Source organism: Acinonyx jubatus, chromosome D3, assembly GCF_027475565.1.
Source record: "Acinonyx jubatus isolate Ajub_Pintada_27869175 chromosome D3, VMU_Ajub_asm_v1.0, whole genome shotgun sequence".
NCBI classification, from domain to species: Eukaryota; Metazoa; Chordata; class Mammalia; order Carnivora; family Felidae; genus Acinonyx; species Acinonyx jubatus.
The window spans coordinates 26,934,283-26,952,586 of NC_069392.1; the positions used below are offsets into that span (position 1 = coordinate 26,934,283).

The 18,304-nt window shown below is 57.6% G+C and overlaps 3 protein-coding genes across 9 annotated transcripts; 1 reads left to right on the forward strand and 2 right to left on the reverse strand.

Moving 5' to 3' along the window:
- Window positions 1-296: 296 nt before the first annotated feature.
- MMP11 (matrix metallopeptidase 11) lies at window positions 297-10,639 on the reverse strand. Of its 2 annotated transcripts, XM_027049724.2 has the most exons (8): window positions 10,491-10,636; window positions 5,128-5,354; window positions 4,063-4,206; window positions 3,851-3,984; window positions 3,470-3,711; window positions 3,167-3,383; window positions 2,128-2,385; window positions 297-1,165 (listed from the first exon to the last, which is right to left on the reverse strand). In XM_027049724.2, the coding sequence occupies exons 1-8, from the start codon at window positions 10,599-10,601 to the stop codon at window positions 1,032-1,034; spliced, it is 1,467 nt and encodes a 488-aa protein (XP_026905525.1). In that variant the 5' UTR covers window positions 10,602-10,636; the 3' UTR covers window positions 297-1,031. The 2 variants fall into 2 exon arrangements, with proteins under 2 accessions (XP_026905525.1, XP_053062537.1); XM_053206562.1 differs by lacking the exon at window positions 4,063-4,206 and having other exon boundaries at window positions 10,491-10,639.
- A 2,070-nt stretch (window positions 10,640-12,709) lies between these two features.
- Window positions 12,710-14,675, forward strand: CHCHD10 (coiled-coil-helix-coiled-coil-helix domain containing 10). The gene is made up of 4 exons (XM_027049655.2): window positions 12,710-12,870; window positions 13,134-13,353; window positions 14,223-14,370; window positions 14,467-14,675. The coding sequence occupies exons 1-4, from the start codon at window positions 12,830-12,832 to the stop codon at window positions 14,484-14,486; spliced, it is 429 nt and encodes a 142-aa protein (XP_026905456.1). The 5' UTR covers window positions 12,710-12,829; the 3' UTR covers window positions 14,487-14,675.
- Window positions 14,669-17,299, reverse strand: CD3H22orf15 (chromosome D3 C22orf15 homolog). 6 transcript variants are annotated; one of them, XM_053206571.1, is made up of 5 exons: window positions 17,025-17,299; window positions 16,293-16,379; window positions 16,073-16,198; window positions 15,768-15,842; window positions 15,548-15,687 (listed from the first exon to the last, which is right to left on the reverse strand). In XM_053206571.1, exons 1-5 carry the CDS (start codon window positions 17,047-17,049, stop codon window positions 15,548-15,550), a joined length of 453 nt encoding a protein of 150 aa, XP_053062546.1. In that variant the 5' UTR covers window positions 17,050-17,299. The 6 variants fall into 6 exon arrangements, with proteins under 6 accessions (XP_053062544.1, XP_053062545.1, XP_053062542.1 ...); XM_053206569.1 differs by having other exon boundaries at window positions 14,669-15,842; XM_053206570.1 differs by lacking the exon at window positions 16,073-16,198 and having other exon boundaries at window positions 14,669-15,842.
- Window positions 17,300-18,304: the final 1,005 nt, after the last annotated feature.

Genomic DNA, 18,304 nt, shown 5'->3' on the forward strand with positions numbered 1-18,304 from the left:
TAGGATCAAAACTGCGGTGTGGCATGACCAGATAAAGTGGCCACCACTTGGTGGAGGATGTTGAGGGGCCAGCGGGGAAGCAGGGAATCAATTACAAAGCCACTCCAGTCCCACCAGGCTAGATGGAGGAATGGAGCAAGAGGAGCCATGGCACTGCATCCAGCCCCAAGGACCAGAAGCTTGGGTGGGTGGGAGTAGGCTTGACCAGGACACAGCAGGTGCTGAGTTGGCTCCCAGGTCCCCAGCTCTTCCCCCCTTCAGGCCTCATAGTTACAGAAAGAACCCAGGCAGTCAAGTAGAAAATAACCATATTTAATGACAGTACTCAGTAGAAAAAAAAAAAAGGCTTTGTACACACTGTACACACATTTACATGATTTTGGAGGATCCCAGTGCTGGGATGAGGGCTGGGAAGGATCTAGCCCAAGACAGGATTGAGGTATGTTGAGGCTTCAAGGGCCCGGGTCTCCAGCAGGAAGCACTCCCATCCCCAGCTGACTCTGGACCTTTTGGCCTGGATCCTGGGGAACATATCCCTAGGATCACCAACTAGAAAGCAGCCAGATCCAAGCACCTGCCCAGAGCTGACCTCTCAAGAAAAGGTAGAAGGCAGTGGTGCCCCTGGCCCCCCTATGCCAGCACCCTGCAGGAACCTCACAGCAGGGAGGGAATGAGGGCTTCAGCTCCCCCAATCCTGCTGAGGTGCTACCCTGAGGGATAAGTATAGAAACTGAGGGCAGGAGGCTTTGACTGTGACCTGCACAGGTTGGGTAGGGCTGGCCTGAGACCACCCTCACCCTCAAGTAATGCCAGAGTCTCCTCGCCTAGTCCAAAGCAGTCGCTGGCAGGTGACCACGACCTGCGTGGCCCTCCCTGCAGTTGTCAAGGTGACAGCAGCCCCTCCCCACCCTCCTGAGGAAACACAGGCTCCATCCTGTGCCTGGTACCCACAGCCACAAGGATGGACACTGGTCTCTATCCAATATCAGTGGCCTGGCAGGAGTCAGGAGCGCTGAGGGCATCCAAGTCAGTTAGCGGAAAGTGTTGGCAGGCTCAGTACAGCCAAAGAAGTCAGGGCCCACGAGGCGGGGAAAGCCCTCCAGGGCCTTCACCTTCACAGGGTCGAACTTCCAATAGAGGCGACCTCGCAGAAAGTAGGCATAGCCTGAGGAGAGAGGAGGGTCAGACCTGGGTGAGTGGACACTGGGCCCTGCACCTGCCAGTCAGGATGTGCCCAGGGACAGGCACAGGAGGAAGTCAGATTCTCAGGGCTTGACCACTGTTGTGTTTCTTGAAACCTGCAGGCCCCAGGGTGGCCTTTCTGGAACCTTCAATCCCTTGGAGTACTACCAGTCCCAAGATCTGATCTGGGCTATCATTCCAGCTTGACAGATGCCTGGAGCCTCGGAAACTCAACTCCTACCTCTCAGGAAAGCAAGTCTCCCTCCCCTCACCCCACCCCACCCTACCCCCATGTCAGTTCTATTCCTGTACCTGCCAGCCAGACTATAGACCGGCATCCTGAGGCAAGGTGGGCCATGCAAGTGACCCAGAGCCCCAGAGCTACCACAGGACTGCTCTCCCAGTAGGTCCTGATGGGGGAGAACACAGAAGCAAGCTTCAGGGTATGGGGGAAAAAGTACTGGACTGCAAGTCCCACTCTAGTCCTTCAAGATAGTAGGCCAGTTCAGTGGTTAGGAGCAGGGACTGCCTGGGTGGGAGGTCTGGCTCCCCACTGTCCATCTAAGTGGCCCAGTTAGGGACCTCATTACGTGAACTTCTGTTTGCCCCTCTGGAAACTGGGTTCACAGCAAGTGTTATGTCAGAGGGCTGTTCTGAGAACTGCATGAGACATAAGGAGCTTAGCACTGTGCCTAGAACATCATCGGTCCTCAGTGTGCAGCAGCTATTATTTTACCAGCTATACTGAGAGACCTGGGCAAGTCCTGGCACCTCTCTACCCCTCAGTCTTCCCATCTGCAGTATGGGGGCATGGCATTGCCCTGGCACAAGGAGGAGGGTGGACAAAGGACCCGTGATGAGGAGCTAATGCCCAGCTACCACCAGGTAGGAGATGTGGCTCTTACACCACTTGTACCAGCCACTCCTCTCCCCCCCTCAACGCACCATCAGCATCCTGGAAGGCGGCGTCAATCTCAGAGGGCACTCCTCGCCAGTCAGTCACCCGGCGGGGCACGGGGTTGTCCACACGGCGGGTGCTAAGGTGGAAGCGCCAGTAGTCTCCATCTCGGAAGAAGTAGATCTTGTTCTTCTCAGGGCCCCAGGCCAAGGCAGCCTGGATGGGGGGCCCCAGCAGCCCCAGCTCAGAGAGGGGTGAAGGGCCCAGGACTGGCTTCTCACCATTGTATACCCAGTACTGAGTGCCTGCCAGAGAGGGAAGGCTGCAATGGAGCTGCCCAACCACTGTACCCGGCCACCATGGACCTACCTGGCCAACACCACCGCCAGACTTTCCCGGTGTCAGTTTCCTTGTCCATAAAACACTCAGGCCAGAAATCCCACTCAGCACCCTTATTCCCAGAGGGAAGTTAGCGCCAGTGAGGACAAGTTTGGGTGATACATGCTCTGGGAGCTACTGCATGTGGAAGGTTATTCTAAACAGGAAGGAAACCTCCTGAGCTCTCGATTCTTCCCCTGGCATTTGGTTCCTTGTGACAAGTGCTTCAGACCATTCCCTGGGCCCCATCCTTGCCATAGCAGGCTTGGGCCTCTGTTGATGAAGTCCCTGCCACCTAGAATGCTTCAGGCTCTTGTCTCTCCCCGTTGAAAGTTAACAGCATGGGCTCTGGGGTTGCCAGAATGAGATCATACCCCTGCTCTACCTTTTCCAAACTGTGCCATTAATGAGTCACTGTACCACCTGTACTTCCCAGAGATCTCATCTCTAGAGCAGGCGTACTGATCACACATACCCCCTAGGATGGCTTTGAGGGTTGAATGAATGGATGCACAGTCCACTGTGCAATGCCTTCTATCCTGCTCCCATCTTGAGAGCCACCTCCTCTGGGAGCCTCCCAGCTGTGCCGAGAAGTGAGTCATACTCTCCCTTGGCACTGCCCATCATGTCTGCCTGGCTGTCCCTACCCTGGGCCATGATATTCCTGGCTCCTGAAGTCTCCTGGGCATGAACCCCAGTCCCCCTCACCTTGGAAGAACCAGATGTGGCCCTGGGCATCTTCAAAGGCTGCATCCACAGGGCTGGGCAGTCCCTGCCAGTGACGAGAAGCCAGTGCAGGGTAGCCAGGCTGCAGCCGGCCCCCACGCAGCCGCCACACAAAGCCCACTTTGAAGAAGAAGAGCTCACCACGGATGGTGGAGACTGCATCAAAGGTGATTTCGCAGGCATCTGGTGGCACTTCCGGCTGGTGTGGGAGAGAAAGGCTGAGCAAGAGCCCACATTGGAGCCACAGAGGCCAAAGAGTGAAGGAAGCTGGGAGCAGGGCCTCACCTCCAGCGGGGCAATCTCGTTGTCATCCACCCCAGCCTGAGGGCCCACAGCCGGGGGCCTAGAGGTGGGGGCTGGCCGGGGTTGGCCGTAGAGGTGCTGGATGCCCCTGCGGTCATCCGGGCTAAGACTCAATGGGTAGCGGAATGTGTAGAAAGGGGACATAAGTGCCTTAGCAGCCGTCGTGTGCTGCAGCCCCAGCACATGGCCAAATTCATGGGCTGCCACCTGCAGAAGGTCTGTGCCTGAAAAAGGGAGATAGCCCAGCAATCCCCAAACCTCCCACCAGAAAACACTCAAACTCCAGAGCCCAGGTCAAGGACTTATCCCCATTCTCTACTATCTGTAGTTGCCCCATCTGGAAGATGGGTCCCCAGCCCATACCCTGGTTGTTCCCGATAGTCCAGGTCTCGTCATAGTCAAAGTGGACATCTCCTTCTCGGTGAGTCTTGGGGAAAAAGGCATGAGCCAGGATGCCCCCAGGTCCATCAAATGGCAGGTTGTCTCCATGCCAGTACCTATGGGTGGGTGGGCAGAGTCAGTGGCTACTGACAGGTGGGGCTAGTTCCCGGAGGGGTCTTAGGTAACTGGTTCACCTGGTAAAATCAATCATGATGTCAGCATGGCCCTCATGGACCTCGGTGAAGGTAAGTGGCGTCACCTCGCTCCACACTTGTAGGGCCTCTGCCACCGTCTGCCGCACCTGCTCCCGTACCAGCTGCCAGGGGAACCGGAGGATCCTGGGGGGAGGAGGAGGGGTCTGGGCCTCACTTGGGACAGCCCCCTGATGGCTGTTGGACCCGGAGTTGCCCCTGGATGCTCAGTGGGGATGCATGCATATGGGACACGTGCCAAGTGTGCTCTGGGCCTCAGCTATGGTCCCTCGTCCACATGGGACCATCTCTGTGTGGGTTTGTATGGCCTTTGGTGCACACAGGTGTCTGCATTTGGTGGAAAGAATGCAGGACCAGGAGCCCCAAGACCCACCTTCTAGACCTGATGGTGCCACTCACTGTGGGGAGACCTTGCCCTTTCACCCCAGTCTTGGTTTTCAGTTCCCCACCCAGGATATTTCTGAGCTCCAATCTGTGTGACACCATATCATCTGTCACATGCCATCCGTCCCAGGCCAGCTCTCCACCTGCAGGACAAGTCTGACCTTCCACATCACTCCCATTATTACTTGCTCACTCACCACTATTCCCATCGGCATGGACCCCAAGCTATGATGGTAGGTCTGAACAATGATGTGGTTAATGCCGAGAGGACCGGCCATGTTTCCCTCGTTTACCACAGAGGCCCAGGGCAGGCCTGGTGCTTACTATGTCCCCAGTAGGGGCTGCCTGGGTGACTGAAGGCCCCCTGCCCCACATATCAATGGAGCCACCAGGTGTGTGCTGAGACTTTTTGTGTGTTGACAGAGCTACTGCCCCTCTGATGTGGGAAGGCATGGCTATGGTGGGGTGTTGTCTGTGTGTGCATCTAAGTTGGGGTTTAGTGAATTGGTCCATGGATGGCTCAGGGGTCGGTGGACATACAGGTCTATTAACCACAGAGATCTGGCTCTAGCACGTGTCTCAAGAAGCAAGTGTGAGGGTGGCAGTTCACACACAGACACACAGGTAGGTCTAGAGCCTGCTCCCACAGCCACTGGCCCCTACCTGTAGGTGAGGTCTGTTTTCTCCCAGCGCCCGCCTGACAGCACAAACCGCTTTTGTCGCTTGCGGGCACTCAACCCATCGGGTGGGTCAGGCACACCGCAGCGGGGAGGTCTGGGGCTGCTTGCTGGCTGGAGAGTCTCCTGGACGGTAGAGGCAGGTGCCAGGCTGCTGGGAGCAGCTTCATGCCAGGACTGTGGCCCCCTCCTCACATGGTGGCGGGGTGCATCCTGGGCAGGAGAGAGGATGTGAAGGCCTGATCAGGCCTTGGGACCTCATGGCCCATCAGCATACTCATGCTCAACCTGGCCCACCTTGCAGATGGGCAAACTGAGGGCAAGAGAAGGGGTGTGCCAGCCATCACACAACAGGGCCCTTTGTCATGGACTGGCTCAGATTTCCTGTGTCTTCCTGGAGGGCCTGGGCTGTCTGTCCAGCCACTTGGGCCAGTAAGGTCTGGGTGGGGATGCAGCCCCTGACTCCACACACACCCAGGAATGGATCCCACAAAGCTTTCAAGGAAAGGCCAAGCAAGCTCCTCCTGCTCCCCCTACTGGTCCCCACCCCTCCCACCCCAGCAAAGCTTTTTTGCCTCCTTTTCTTCCTTCCTCCACCCCACCCCCCAACTCTACCCTCTCCAATTACCTAAGCAGGCTCCTGCCCAGGGCCCCCAACACTGCCACACCCCAGTGTGGGTCTGCAGCCCTGTGGCACAGCCTTGGTTTGCTCACCTGACAAATGGGGATGATACCTCCCCAGTGTTGGGCCATGCTTGGGCAGGGGGAGACAGACAATTCCCAGATGCCCAGCCCCACCCAGCCCTGCCAGACTGGAGCCCCAGCACCGCAGATGGGGATTCTAACACAGAGCTCCCACCCCCTGCAACATCCAGGGCAGAGGTCCCAGTTTTCACACTTGAAAAAAGCACAAGCTCAGAGAAGTAGGGAGACCCTTCAAGATCACGCAGCAAAGGCATGGCAGAGCCAGGTGAGGAATCTGGTGTCCAGGCAGGAATCAGAAGGTAGTTTCGGGATACTTTGCAAAGCTGGAGAGGCATGGAGCTGTACCATTGGCTAGAGACTAAGTGCCTGCCTGGTCTGGGGCTGACTGGTCTGGGCAGTTGGGGCCTCCCCCACAGCCATATTTGGGGTGGGAGCCAGGTCACCCAGGCCCCACCCTTGCCCTTAGCCTCTGGCAGCTCTCCCAGGCGGTAGGCGTCCCAGGGCTCTGATCCTTGTCCCAGTGCCCCTAGTCTCTCAATTCCAGGGCCACTAATAACCTCTCAGAGTCACCCAGACTCAACCCTAAAAACACCCCACTAGAAAGGGGTCTTCTGAACACCCAGGGGCACAGCTACCTGAGATATGAGAAAAAACCCTGGACCAGCTTTCTGATTTCAGAAGTTGCTTATTGAATGGTTAGTTACCTGGCAGAGCCCAGCCTCACTGGGTTGTGGGTTCCTGTTGATATTGGACTTACTGCTAGTTAAGTACTTTTCACTCTTGCAGTTCACCTGTATCCAGGACCCTACCAACAGTTCCACAGACATGCTCTTAGCCCCTGATGGGACCTCTCACTAACTCTACTGTCATTATCCCCCATTTATCAGATGAGAAAACAGAACCCAGAGAAGTTAAGCAACTAGCCCAGGTAACAGCTGGCTGGTGGTAGGCTGTCTGTGCTCACAACCCACTCCCTACCTGCTACCTCTGCTGTGCTCTTCAGGCTGGAGCCACCCTTCCCCTGGAGGAGGGATCCAGGCTGCCCTCACTTTGATGACAGAAGAGAAGGAATTGAAAATTATTAAGCACCTGCTACTTTCCTGGGCACTCTGTTAGCTCTTTGAACCTACACCCCCACACCCCCAATAAGGTGGGGATGATATATATGTGAGGTCTCCCATTGAGGATATGGACCCCAGGTCTGTGTGCCTAGCCATGAGAGCCTGCCCTTTCTCCTCCCTACACTGCCCCCTTGACTTCCTAGATAAAAAGATTCCTTCCCCCAATCCTGGAAAGGGTAAGACTGGGTTGTCCCCTGGGAGCCCCAAGTAGCCCAGAGCCCAGCTGACCAGCTCTATTTACACCTGTAAGCAGAAATCCCTTATCTCCTCTGCCCTGCAGTGAGGCCTGGACCAGCCAGCCATGGAGGGAGGGTAGGTAATGGACACACACACCATACCTTCCTCTCCTGCCCCCATGAGGCATGACAGGTCCTTGCCCAGACCGCTGGATCATGGCACTCTCAGTCCAACAACAAGAGTCACAGTCTGAGATTCAGAAGGGCCAGTTCTAGGCCATGCTCACCCTGGGTAGAGTGACCCTGGCCAAGTCCCTGCCCTCTTTTAGCTTTGACTTCTCTGTCAAAGGGGGAAGGTACTACACCAGCTGGCTGAATAACCTCCCTCTCTGGTGCCCACTGCAGCATCTGGCACAGAGAAGAGCCCCTTGCCTGGCCCACCCCCTTGCCCCTGTGGGCCCTCTCCTCCCACACCTGGAAATCTGCTCTCACCACACATGCTACAGCTCCCACCACCCACCTGGTGTCCTGCTCCCCCAAAGTTCCCAGACTACATCATAAACAGGAATTGCAGCTAGCAAAGGTAGCTTGCAGGCCCAGAGAAGACTGACTTGTGCAGGGTCTCTCAGAAAGCCAGAGGCTCATGCTCACTGTCCATGTCACATTCACTGGTCTTGGAGAGTGAGTGAGCAGGAGGCCCTAGAATCAAGGTCTCCAGCCAGTGGTACTTTCCAGTATTTGTTTTCTGGAGCCATCATTTAACTGCTCTTGGCCTCAGTTTCCCCATTACTGCTCCCTGCCCTGCTGATATCCTACACTTCATCTTTATGAGCCTTTTCTGGCCTGGGGTCAGACACCCTAACTGAAAGTCCTGGCCCAGAGCCCCTTTCAGATCCCTAAGACCGGTGTGCTTGGTTCTCCCAAGGCTGCTGGGATTCTGTGAGGTGGGGTGGTGGGCACAGACCATGCCTGGTCTCATCTATGGGAGGGTTGGGTAGCAGACACCACCACATTTCTCAGAGGAAGAAAGAGAGCCCAGAGAGGTCAAGGACTTTGCCCAGGGTCACACAGTAAGTCAGAAGAGAGCTGGACCTAGACCTGGGGCCCATGCTTCTTCCACCCACAAGGCCCCCCTCCCCCTACCTCCTCAGCTCTTGGCCTGTCTCCAAAACCCACGTTCCTGAGAAGTGTTTCTTTTTTCGATGCCTTCTCTCCTCCTCCTCCTCCTAGGCCAGGAGCCTTCCTTGGCCTGCCCTGTGGTGGGCACTGAGCTCACTCACCCTGCCTTCCTCTTGCGGGGCACCAAATCACAGCCTCAAACGTACAAGGAACTTCTCAGCTGACTCAGTCTCCTGGCTGAGCTAGAGGCTTGGGGTCAGTGCCTGGGTCAACTTCCAATCCAGAAAACGGGAGGCACCCCGTAGAGGGGAGATAAAGGACCCCAAGCCAGGAAACTGCTGGGTAAGGCCAGGTTAGTTTTGCCCCTCTCTGAGCCTCAGTTTGCTATTGGTCCAACGGGGATAATTAATAAAGACGGCTCTGCCTTCCTCTGTTGGTAGGAGGCGACCCTGATGGGAGGGCACTTTGTTAGGCTGTGAGAAAGAATGGGGAGCATCACTACACCATTCTATGCAGCACCATGCCCCTCTGAGGCTCAGAGAAGTCAAGCAACCTGCCCAAGTTGTGCAGCCAGGCAATAGGCAGGTCCACCAACTGCCCCACACTGAACCTAATCTTCTCCCCACCCTGGTCCCTGCTGGCTCCAGTAACAAATGCAGCCTCTGTCCTACAGGACTGCAGGGCTCTCATCAACCCTGAAAGCTGTGAACTGGGATGGATAAATATTTACAGAGCTTTCCTGGCCCCTGTGATGGCAGCCTGGGGATAAACACGTTGAAGGCGACCCCAAATGCTCCCTGCATATCTGCAGAGTGACAGACAACAGCCCAGCTCAAACCCAGCCCCAACTGACGCTGCACAAGCGTCAAAGTGGCAGTCAGAGGTGACATTGTGTCTCCAGAGTGACTGGTTGTGCCCTCTCCTCCCATTACCTCATTTAATCCTCAGTGCCCCGTTATCCCCCACCCACCCGCCAAGACTGAGGGGTGGGATCCTAAGACACAAGAGGGCTCACCTAGGGCACCAGGTTTAAGCCCAGATCTCTCTAATTCCTGAACCAGTGAGGTCAACTGGCTACCCAGGGTGATTTCTGACTCTCCCAAGTTCAAAGGGAGTGAGAAGAGTTGGGGAAGAGGCAGAGCCTTGGGACTGAGGTACCTCCTTTCCCTAACCTACCCATCCTGTCCTCTTTTGCTCCCATAGCCAGGATGGGGCAAGCTGGCCAAGGTAGAGCTGGTGTGACTGGAGAGAGGGGCCCAGGCTGGTCAGATCTCCCTCCTCCAGATGGTCTCACGACTCCTGCCTGGCACACCTCCTAATGCTCCCATCCCTACCTGGGTGGTCTGTATGCTTCAGCTGAGATCCAGGGGGCTTGTGGGCTTGCAGCTGCCCAGTTCTGCCTGGCCACCCTTGTGATTGATCCCTCAAGGCCCCAGCTGGAGGGGAGGGTACTGGGCACACACAGGCTGTCGCACAACACCCCACGATTGTCCTTCCTCTACTCACTCTGCTGCCTTCTCACATGGACCGTCTTCTCTCTTCCCTTTCTCTTCCCAGCCCCTTCCTTTCTGAGGGTCTCAGCCGCCCACTTTCGGTTCGTTCTTTCTCTGTCATAAACACACGCGTGTGTGCACACACACACACACACACCACAGCTCTCACACTCGTGCTGTCCTGGCTTCACACCTCCCAAACTTGCCACTTGTAGGTGCCCAGTTGGAGCCACCTCTTCTGGGCTCAGACCCCATTTGCCCCAGGGCAGTGCTGTCCTCCCAGCTCTTCTTTAATCCTCCAGCTCACTGCACCCCTGGAGGTGTGCTCACCGAGGCCACACACCAGGAGGCTGACACCAGCCTGAGGCTTTGTCCGCGCGAAGAATAGGAGGCCCTGTAACCACTCCCTCTGCTACCTGGTCCAGGAAACAACCCAGCTTCTGCAGCTGGGGAGCCGAGGAGCAGGTCCCCACGCTGGGAGGGGGCGTGCGTCTAGCGCAGAGTCCCGCCTCACCAGCCTGAGCAATCCCGGCGCAGGCTCCACTTGCACACCTCCAGGGACGGGAAGTTCACTATCTTTCACGTCCATAGGGACCCAGAAAGCGTTTCGGGTAACGTGCCGCTCCAGGCCACCCGGGCGCCCCCGTGGGTCCGGGTCCAGCTCGGTCATTGGGCCCAGCCCGCGTGCCCGGCACCCCCTCGGCGAGGAGCGGCCGACCAGCTCCAGGCACTCACCAGGGGCCGCGGGGCCCGGGCCAGCAGCTGCGGCGGCGCGAGCAACAACAGCAGCAGCGGGAGCAGGAGAGCGCGCGGGGCCGCGCCGCGGAGCCGGGCGGCCCGAGCCATCCGCCCCGGGGCTGCTGAGCCTGCTGGGCCGCACCGGGCCACCGCCCCTTATAGCCTTCGCCCCGCCCCGGCCCCGCCCCACACGCCTTTTGTTCTAAACTCTCCCGGTGGAGGCCGCGGCCAAAGTGGGGGAGGTGGAGGGGAAGGGCTGGTCCCGCTAGGGCTGGAGGCTCGGAGACCCAGTCCTTCCTAGGATCAGGAGAGCCTGAGGTCTAAGAGGCCTGGTGTCGGGCGCCCAGGCCAGCTGGTGCTACTCCAGGCCTCACTTTCCCTGCTGTGCTGTGGGGAGTCTGACAGGAGCCGAATTAGACTCCTCCTGGTTCCTACCCCACCTTTGGAAGGGCTTTCCTAGCTGATCTCCCTCGTGGCCTAACCTCTGACCTACTGCTAGCCTATGACAGGTGGTTGTTCCCAGGGCAAGTTCTCCTTAGAGCCTTAGCTGATAGGTCTGGAAGACGGCATAGCAGCCCCTGTGAAACAAGGGATGTGTCTCAGGGGAAATTGAGGCATAAGGAGGTGGCTAGCCAGTCCCCAGCTTAGAACATGTAGACAATTTATAAATGGGAAAACTGAGGGCCCAAGATCAGGCTTTCCCATACCAGCAGGCAAGTGGAGGGGTCAGGAAGGAGGATGCTACCGGTAGACTGAGGCAGGCAGGGAGCCAGTCTCTGAGTGGGGACACTTGTGGCTCAAGAGACTAACACACTCCACAAGGGCCCTAGGGGCCAGGTTTCTGAGACCTGAGAGAGAGGAGGTGAAAATCAAAGGAGAGGGTGATGTCCATATGCTGGAAGGGATCCTCCACTCGTAACCAGGTGCCTCACCACTTCACGAAGGCAATCTGCTCCATCATGGGCAACCCCGCAGAGCCAAAACCCAAGCAGTGGCTCCCATCCTATCAGGCAGGGTCCTGAGAGGCTGCAAGGTGAGGCTATGGGCACCCAGCCAGGGCGTAAGAAGGGAAGGAGGCCAACAGGGAGAAGAGGGCGATCAGGCTAACTCAACCCCTCCCTCCAGGTTCGGGTCCAGGGAGCCCTCTCGGCCTCTCCAGGAGGGCTCCACAGAGACTCCTAGAGGGCCAGGAGAGGAGAAACAAGGCATCAGCTATCTTTACTACCTGGAGTGTGAGCAATCTGTTCCTTTAAAGTGACTCACTTTTACTTGGGGTGATTTCATCTTCCCTACAATCCCGGTGCTACAGGGCCCCCCACTGGCACACGGGACAGTGATAGGGGAGGGTAAAGAAATTAGAGCTCCTTCCCGCCCAAGGGTCATATGTGATTACTGCAAAATCACTCAGAAAAAAAACCTATAAACCTCAAGCTCCTGAAGGGCTGGGAAGCGTCCTAAATCCGCGCCTCGGCCCTTCCCTTGGCCTGGAACCAAGGTGGTAGAATCCCGAGGCCACAGTATTCAAATCCGCGGCCAACGCCTCTGGGCACCCAGAGGGCCTTTGGAATGGGCATGCTGCTAGTATGTCGCTAAACACTGTCAGTGTCCGGCGCTGCATCCGTGATGCAGGGTAGGGTGTCAGGCAGGATGCTTGGCCGCATGGGGGGTTTCATCCCACCCCAAGATGGTGCTGCCCAAGACTGGCCAGGGTTGTGGCTCATTTAGGGCAGGATGGAGTCGAAGAAGGGCTCTGGACGCCCCCTGGCGGAGGTTCTGGGGATGGGTCGCGCTGGGCTTTCCTTCGGGAATTTCTTCCCCGCGACCCTGACATCAAGTCGTAGTCAGTAAACCCAGTCCGTAGGAGGGGGACCAGAGCCTGGCCTGGCGCCCCGTGCCCCCCACCTTGCTGGTTTCAACCGGTCGCCCCCCTGTCAAGTTCTCCCCTGGCGCTCGGACACGAACCAACTCCACTCCCAGCGCTCCGCGATAGTTTCTGACGGGACTTTGCCCGTCGCCCCGGCGTAAGCCCTCGTCACTTTGCAGCGTTGGTCCGTGTCCCCAGGGCCCACACAGCTCGGGCCAGGCGCAAGGAGGAAGCAGGGTAACATTTCCAGCTAAGAAGGACGCTGAAACGAGGTGATGCTTGAAGGGACAGGTCTCGGAAACCCGCGCGAAGGTGAGAGAGGCCCCAGGCCTGGCTCCTCCCTTTGGGGGCGTGTCCCCTAGGCCCCGCCCCCTGGCGCCAGCTGAGTTTAGCGGCGCCACATTCGTCCCGAGACAGAACCGCTGCCACTGTCGTCTCTGACTGCGCTTGGCCGAGTCCCACCGTCATCACCATGCCCCGGGGAAGCCGCAGCGCGGCCGCCCGGCCAGCCAGGTGTGAGCAGGACAGGGGCCGGGTGGGGAGAGGGCTAGGAAAGCGGGGGCACTCCCCCACCAGGGCGTAATAGTGTGACCTTGGCGACTGCTACGCCATCTTGGTGGGGGGAGGGGCGGGGTGCTGCAACCACGTGTCTAAGACTGTGGTCGCCCACCCTCTGGGGGGAGGAGGGGAGGGTTCGTGCCCGGGAGTCGAAGGCCCTTGGGGTCCCAGTTCCGGGGTCCGGCTGGGATTGACTCTACGTCTCCCCCCACACGCAGCCGCACCGCCGCGCCCTCAGTTCACCCGCCAGCGCACCCGCCGCCGTCTGCTGCTGCACCGGCCCCCACCCCGTCAGGCCAGCCCGGCCTGATGGCGCAGATGGCGTCCACTGCCGCTGGCGTGGCTGTGGGCTCGGCTGTGGGACACGTCGTGGGTAGCGCCCTGACCGGAGCCTTCAGCGGAGGGAGCTCAGAGCCTGCCCAGCCTGCCACTCAGCAGGTGAGCTGCGGGCTCAGGAGAAACTGAGGCCCGCTTCTCTCAAGGCCACATAGTAAGGAGCTGCTGGAATGTCCATGAAGGAGTGCTGTGGCCTGTTCAGGGCTGTCTCAGGCCCAGGACTTTTCCCAAGAAGGGTCTTATTCCTCTGCTGTTGGCCTCCTGTCACTCACAGGCAGGCTCTCCTAGTCCCTTCCCTGAGGCCAAGGTCCCTAGACTCCCAGGGATACACCAGCACTTTAAAAATGGAAAAGCCAAAGTCCTTAGCAGTTCAGAGACTGGCCCAAGGTAACCCAACCTAGTGGAGGGGGGGGATGTTGAAGTTCTGAGTCCCTGCTCTCCCTGTTCCCAGGTTCTGCCCTGTAGACCTTGCATCCCAAGGGCAAGGGGTAGCCAGCGACTGTGGGCCTGTTTCCTATTGGCTTATCCCCCTACTGGGTGCCCCACCAGTCCTGAGCCACATGCGGCTTAGTGGCAGGGGTCATGGGGTCATGAAGATCAGTATGGCTGAGGCTGGAAGCTACTGGTACTTGTGCAGGTGGGGCTTATACTCCAAGAGTACAAGCACAACGCCATGCTTTTCCAGAGCCTTCTCCCACCTCTCAGGCCCTACATGCCCAGTGAGCCCATTATGAGGCAATTGGGAAATGCCATCTATACCAGCACTAGCATCGGCTGAGTGGGTTTGACAGGGCTGTGGGCTCCTTCTGTTTCACAGAGGGAACAGCTGAGTGTAGACAGGGTAGGCTGCCAGGGATCCCAGGGGCACCTGGGCTGGGGGTGTGGGGAGGGGCAGGCAGCCCCCAGCTTTGGAACCCACTTCTGGGTGGCAACCTGGAGCTGACATTGCTGCCTCCTGTGCCATACCCTAGGCCCCCATCCGCACTGGCCCCCAGCCCCTGCAGATGGGGCCCTGCGCCTACGAGATCAAGCAGTTCCTGGACTGCTCCACCACTCAGAGTGACCTGTCCCTGTGTGAGGGCTTCAGTGAGGCCCTGAAGCAGTGCAAGTACAACCACGGTGAGCAGCTCCTGATTGGGGCAGGAGTGGGAGGGGCAGTCCCTCTTCCTGAACCTGCAGGCTGACCCTGAGCCTGTGCCACCCTTCCCTCCACAGGTCTGAGCTCGCTGCCCTGAAGAGACTGGTGTAGACCGGTGCAGATCCATGAGCCAACCCTGCACCCACCTTCACCCCTTCACCAACAGCCAGACCACTATGTCAGATTGTACCCATGTAGCTGGGGTTGGAAGTGAGGAGGGGGTTTCTCACCCCGCTTATGACCGGAGACGCAAATGTGCAATTAAAAGAGTTTATTTTAGACCATAGCCTGCTGTGTGCCCTCTCATTTAGTTTATCTGCTGGGGTGGGGTCAGGGGGCATGGATGGATGTCCAACGGAGGGGTGGAATGTTTCACTTTATGCCAGCATCCTGGGTGTGGGAGGGGGAGGAGCCCTGTTGTAATTTGATGACCTTGACAATCCAAATAGGGATGAGTCGTTAGCAGGGACCCCAAGGGCACCTGACTCTAGGTGCTGGAATCCCTGGATAAACCTGTTGTCTCCCCCTGTCAGGGTTGCTTGCCCCCACACCTTTGGATCCCCTTCTCTGCACCCACGTCTTAGGGGCCCCCCCTTGGTGGCCTCACGTCCGGTCTGTGACCTTGCCCCTCTTGCTGATGGCAGCTTCTCAGTAATTCCAGATTCTGCAAGAAGAATGCCACTGGGCTGCTATCTGTTTGGGCCTGATCACACATGGCAGAGGTCATGGCCAACCCCCTTGGATCTGAGTCCAGCTCAGCCACTTGGCTGTGATGTGCCAGGTCACAGGGCCTGCTGAAACAGAGAAGCAGGCCCTTCGATCCCAGGGCAGACCTCACTATCATGTGCTCTGTGCTACTGCCTTCCTTGAGTTCACCAGCTCTGTGTTGAGCACCTACTGTGTGCCAGGCCCTATTCAATATCTCTGGGGGCACTGAGGATGTTCCTGCCCTTGGGCGTTTATATCCCAGTGGAGTGGTGGGAATGTCTCTTGGTGCACTGTGTTCTAGCTTGTATGTACTTCTGCGTGTGGGGTTTTCTGGGGGAGGGGGGTTTGGGGTCTACCTCTCAGCACACATAAGTCTGTTCCCTGGGACTTCTGGGTGTGAGCATTCCTCCAGGTGTCTATGTCTCCTCCTTACCTGGCTCCTGGCCCCAGCTAACGGGTCCTGGATGGCAGGGAGCCCTTCCTTCGTGGCTTTGAAAGGGGGCCTTGCTCCTGGTGGTCACGCCGAGTGCTCGTGCGCCTCCTCCGGCCATCACTTGTGGGTTGTAGGCCTGACAGGCAGCGAAGCTCCTCTGGAAGGCCCAAGAAGCCCTACCTATGGGAGCTGGGGAGAAGGCGCACCCTCCCCCTGGGGCTGTAGCGTGAGACTCACCTGCGAGCTCTGGACACTGGTCATCCAGGTTCTCCAGTAGGGACTCGTAGCGGGTGGGCGCCCCATCCTCCCCCTCTGTGGAGGGAGTAAGACCGATTCCTGACTGGCCTGGTGGTTCCCACCTTCACCTCTCACTCGACCTATTTGCTGGCCCTGGCTGGGGTCAACAAGGCATTGGATGGGAAGGGTCAAGGCTAGGTCCTGGCCAAAGTGGGGGGCTGGCCCGGGCCTTGGGTGGTCTCGGACTGCTGTCCCCCTCTCACATCCCAACATAACTCCAAGGGGAAATCTTGGGCCCCACTTACTGATGATCTGCACAAGGACATAGGTCCCATGCTCCTGCAGCAGGGGGCTGCCCATGGAAGGGGCCTGGGAAGCCCCCTCATCCAGGCTCACCAGGTGCCCATCCTCAGCCAGGAGGGCAATGGTCGCTGGGAGGGCAGGGAGGAAGGCAAGGCAGGGGCTGGTACCTCTGCCTGGGGACCCTTGGCCCCTCCTCCCCAGCACCCCTCCATGCCCCCTCACCATCTGGGGGCACCTGCCCCCTCTGCCTCAAGTGGGCAGTGAGTGTCACCAGGCTGCACCAAGTGTTCACCAGCTCCCAGCAGCCAGCTGTAGGGACAGGGCAGAGGTGAGTGAATGGGACCCTCTGCTTCTCCCAGTCTGGGACCATCTGTCTCGCTTTCATCTCTTCTGTAACCCGAGGAGGGAACAGGTCTCCAAGATTAAGACTGTACCCTCCTCCACCCATCTTCTGAGATGTCAGTGACCAGGGCACATAGCTCATGCCTCCTGCATTGGGTTCCCCCCTCCCACTCCAGCGCCGCCTCTACACAGGACTTCTCTCCAGCACCAGACCCCCCCATTCTCCTACCCCAGCCCCACCTGCCACCAGAAGTCCGGAAATCTTTAAGTGTGGCTAGAGCTTTAGGTGCCTAATGTGCCCTGAAGCTTGAAGACAACTGACTGAATTAGAGACTGTGTAATTTAACAACATGCTCTGTGGTGGTGTGGTGGGTGTTCTCCTAGAGGAGCCCACTGGAATTTCCCACAACCCAGCCACCAGCGTTTCCCCTCAAGGGACTCCAAGCATTTGCTCTGTCTTCTCATAGAGCTGTTTCCCTAAACCCCCCATCCCCTTACCCAAGTGCACCCCCCTTCCTCACACTGCCTCCCCACCCTCCCCTAGGGCGGAGGAAAGCAAGCCTCTGAATGTACTCTCCCCCGACCTGTCTCAGGACAGGGGATCCCGCTTACCTCCAAACATCACTGTGATAAACATGCCTCTGCAGGGGAGAGTAGACAGATGTGTGGGCTTCGATCCCCTAACCTCCAACTTCCTGACTAAGGAAGGATCTGGGGCTGAGATCTATTCTGGGTGGGGCCCTGCCAGGAAACGTGCATAGTGTTTGGGAATGGGTGGGTGGATCCAGGCTTAGGTTCTTGCTTGGCCACCGTTGGAGCTGGGCTCCACCAGCCTAGAGGGGTCTCTGCAGCTAGTTCAGGACGCCTGGCCTCCTCTTCCTCCTGCTTGCTGGGTCAGAGCAGCCGGAAAGCAGACTGAGGCCCTCCCAGCTTCCAATCTGGTCTCCATGGCAGTGGGAGCTGCCAAGTCGTCTAGGCAGCAAATGCCTTCCTCACAGTATCCTGGTAACAGGATCTGGGGCTGGAGTATGGGCACTCCCTAAGGCAGGGCTAGAGTGCGGGCTCAAGCCTTGTAGTCCACGGATGGCACAAGACCACATCTCCCCACCAGTACAGACAGAGCTCGCAGGCTGAAAGTGGGAGAGGACCCTGTCCCTGGGAAAACTCCCAACTATGAGTTGCGGCCATGGCCAAAGCCTGGCATCCTCACCAACCTTGCTCTCCCCTACCTTCTCAAGGCCCTCTTCCCTGTGCTGTCTTTGCTCTCCTTTCCCTCTCTGCTTTCCTCCACACCTTCAGCCTCCTCTCTCTTTCCGTCTCTCCTTGTTCCATCAAGTTTATTGAGATATGATTTACAGTAAAATTCACTTAAAGTGACAAAAATCTGACAAATCGCATAGAGCCACCGCCACACTGGGGAGGCAGATCATTTCCCTCACCCTCAAAATTCTTTTATGCCCCGTTGTAGTCAATGCCGGCCCCTGGCAGCCACTGCTCTGTGTTCCGCCCCTGCCTTTTCCAGAATTGTATACAACAAATCATAGAGCATGGAGCCTTTTGAGTCTGGCTTCTTTCACTTAGCATGAGATTCACTCAGGTTGTTGTGTGTATCAATGGCTCATTCCTTCTTATTGCTGAGAAAGGTCCCATTGTCTAGATGTGCCACAGTTTGTTGATCCACTCACCTATTGTTTGGATTGTTTCCAGTTTTTTGCCATTAGGATTAAAGCCAGTACAGACATTTTTGTGCAGATAGGTTTTTGTGTTTCTGCGCCAATCCGTGCCCATCCTTTAACTTTTTCTCTCATTTTCTCTATCATCTTCTTTCCTTCTTCCCCCTAGCGCCTTTCCCTCTGTCTCTACCTCTTCGTTTCTGTCTCCTGCCCCTTCTC

Coding starts and splice junctions, on each gene's coding strand:
- MMP11 (XM_027049724.2), bottom strand. CDS start 10,601: ATGGCTCGGGCCGCCCGGCTCCGCGGCGCGGCCCCGCGCGCTCTCCTG. Junction 2,386..3,166: donor CCACATCTGGTTCTTCCAAG/GTGAGGGGGACT, acceptor CCTCTCTGGCAG/GCACTCAGTACTGGGTATAC. Junction 1,166..2,127: donor CGCCTTCCAGGATGCTGATG/GTGCGTTGAGGG, acceptor CTCTCTCCTCAG/GCTATGCCTACTTTCTGCGA.
- CHCHD10 (XM_027049655.2), top strand. CDS start 12,830: ATGCCCCGGGGAAGCCGCAGCGCGGCCGCCCGGCCAGCCAG. Junction 12,871..13,133: donor GCGGCCGCCCGGCCAGCCAG/GTGTGAGCAGGA, acceptor CCCCACACGCAG/CCGCACCGCCGCGCCCTCAG. Junction 14,371..14,466: donor GCAGTGCAAGTACAACCACG/GTGAGCAGCTCC, acceptor TTCCCTCCACAG/GTCTGAGCTCGCTGCCCTGA.
- CD3H22orf15 (XM_053206566.1), bottom strand. CDS start 16,554: ATGAGCTATGTGCCCTGGTCACTGACATCTCAGAAGATGGGTGGAGGA. Junction 16,199..16,292: donor GGGGCAGGTGCCCCCAGATG/GTGAGGGGGCAT, acceptor CTGCCCTCCCAG/CGACCATTGCCCTCCTGGCT.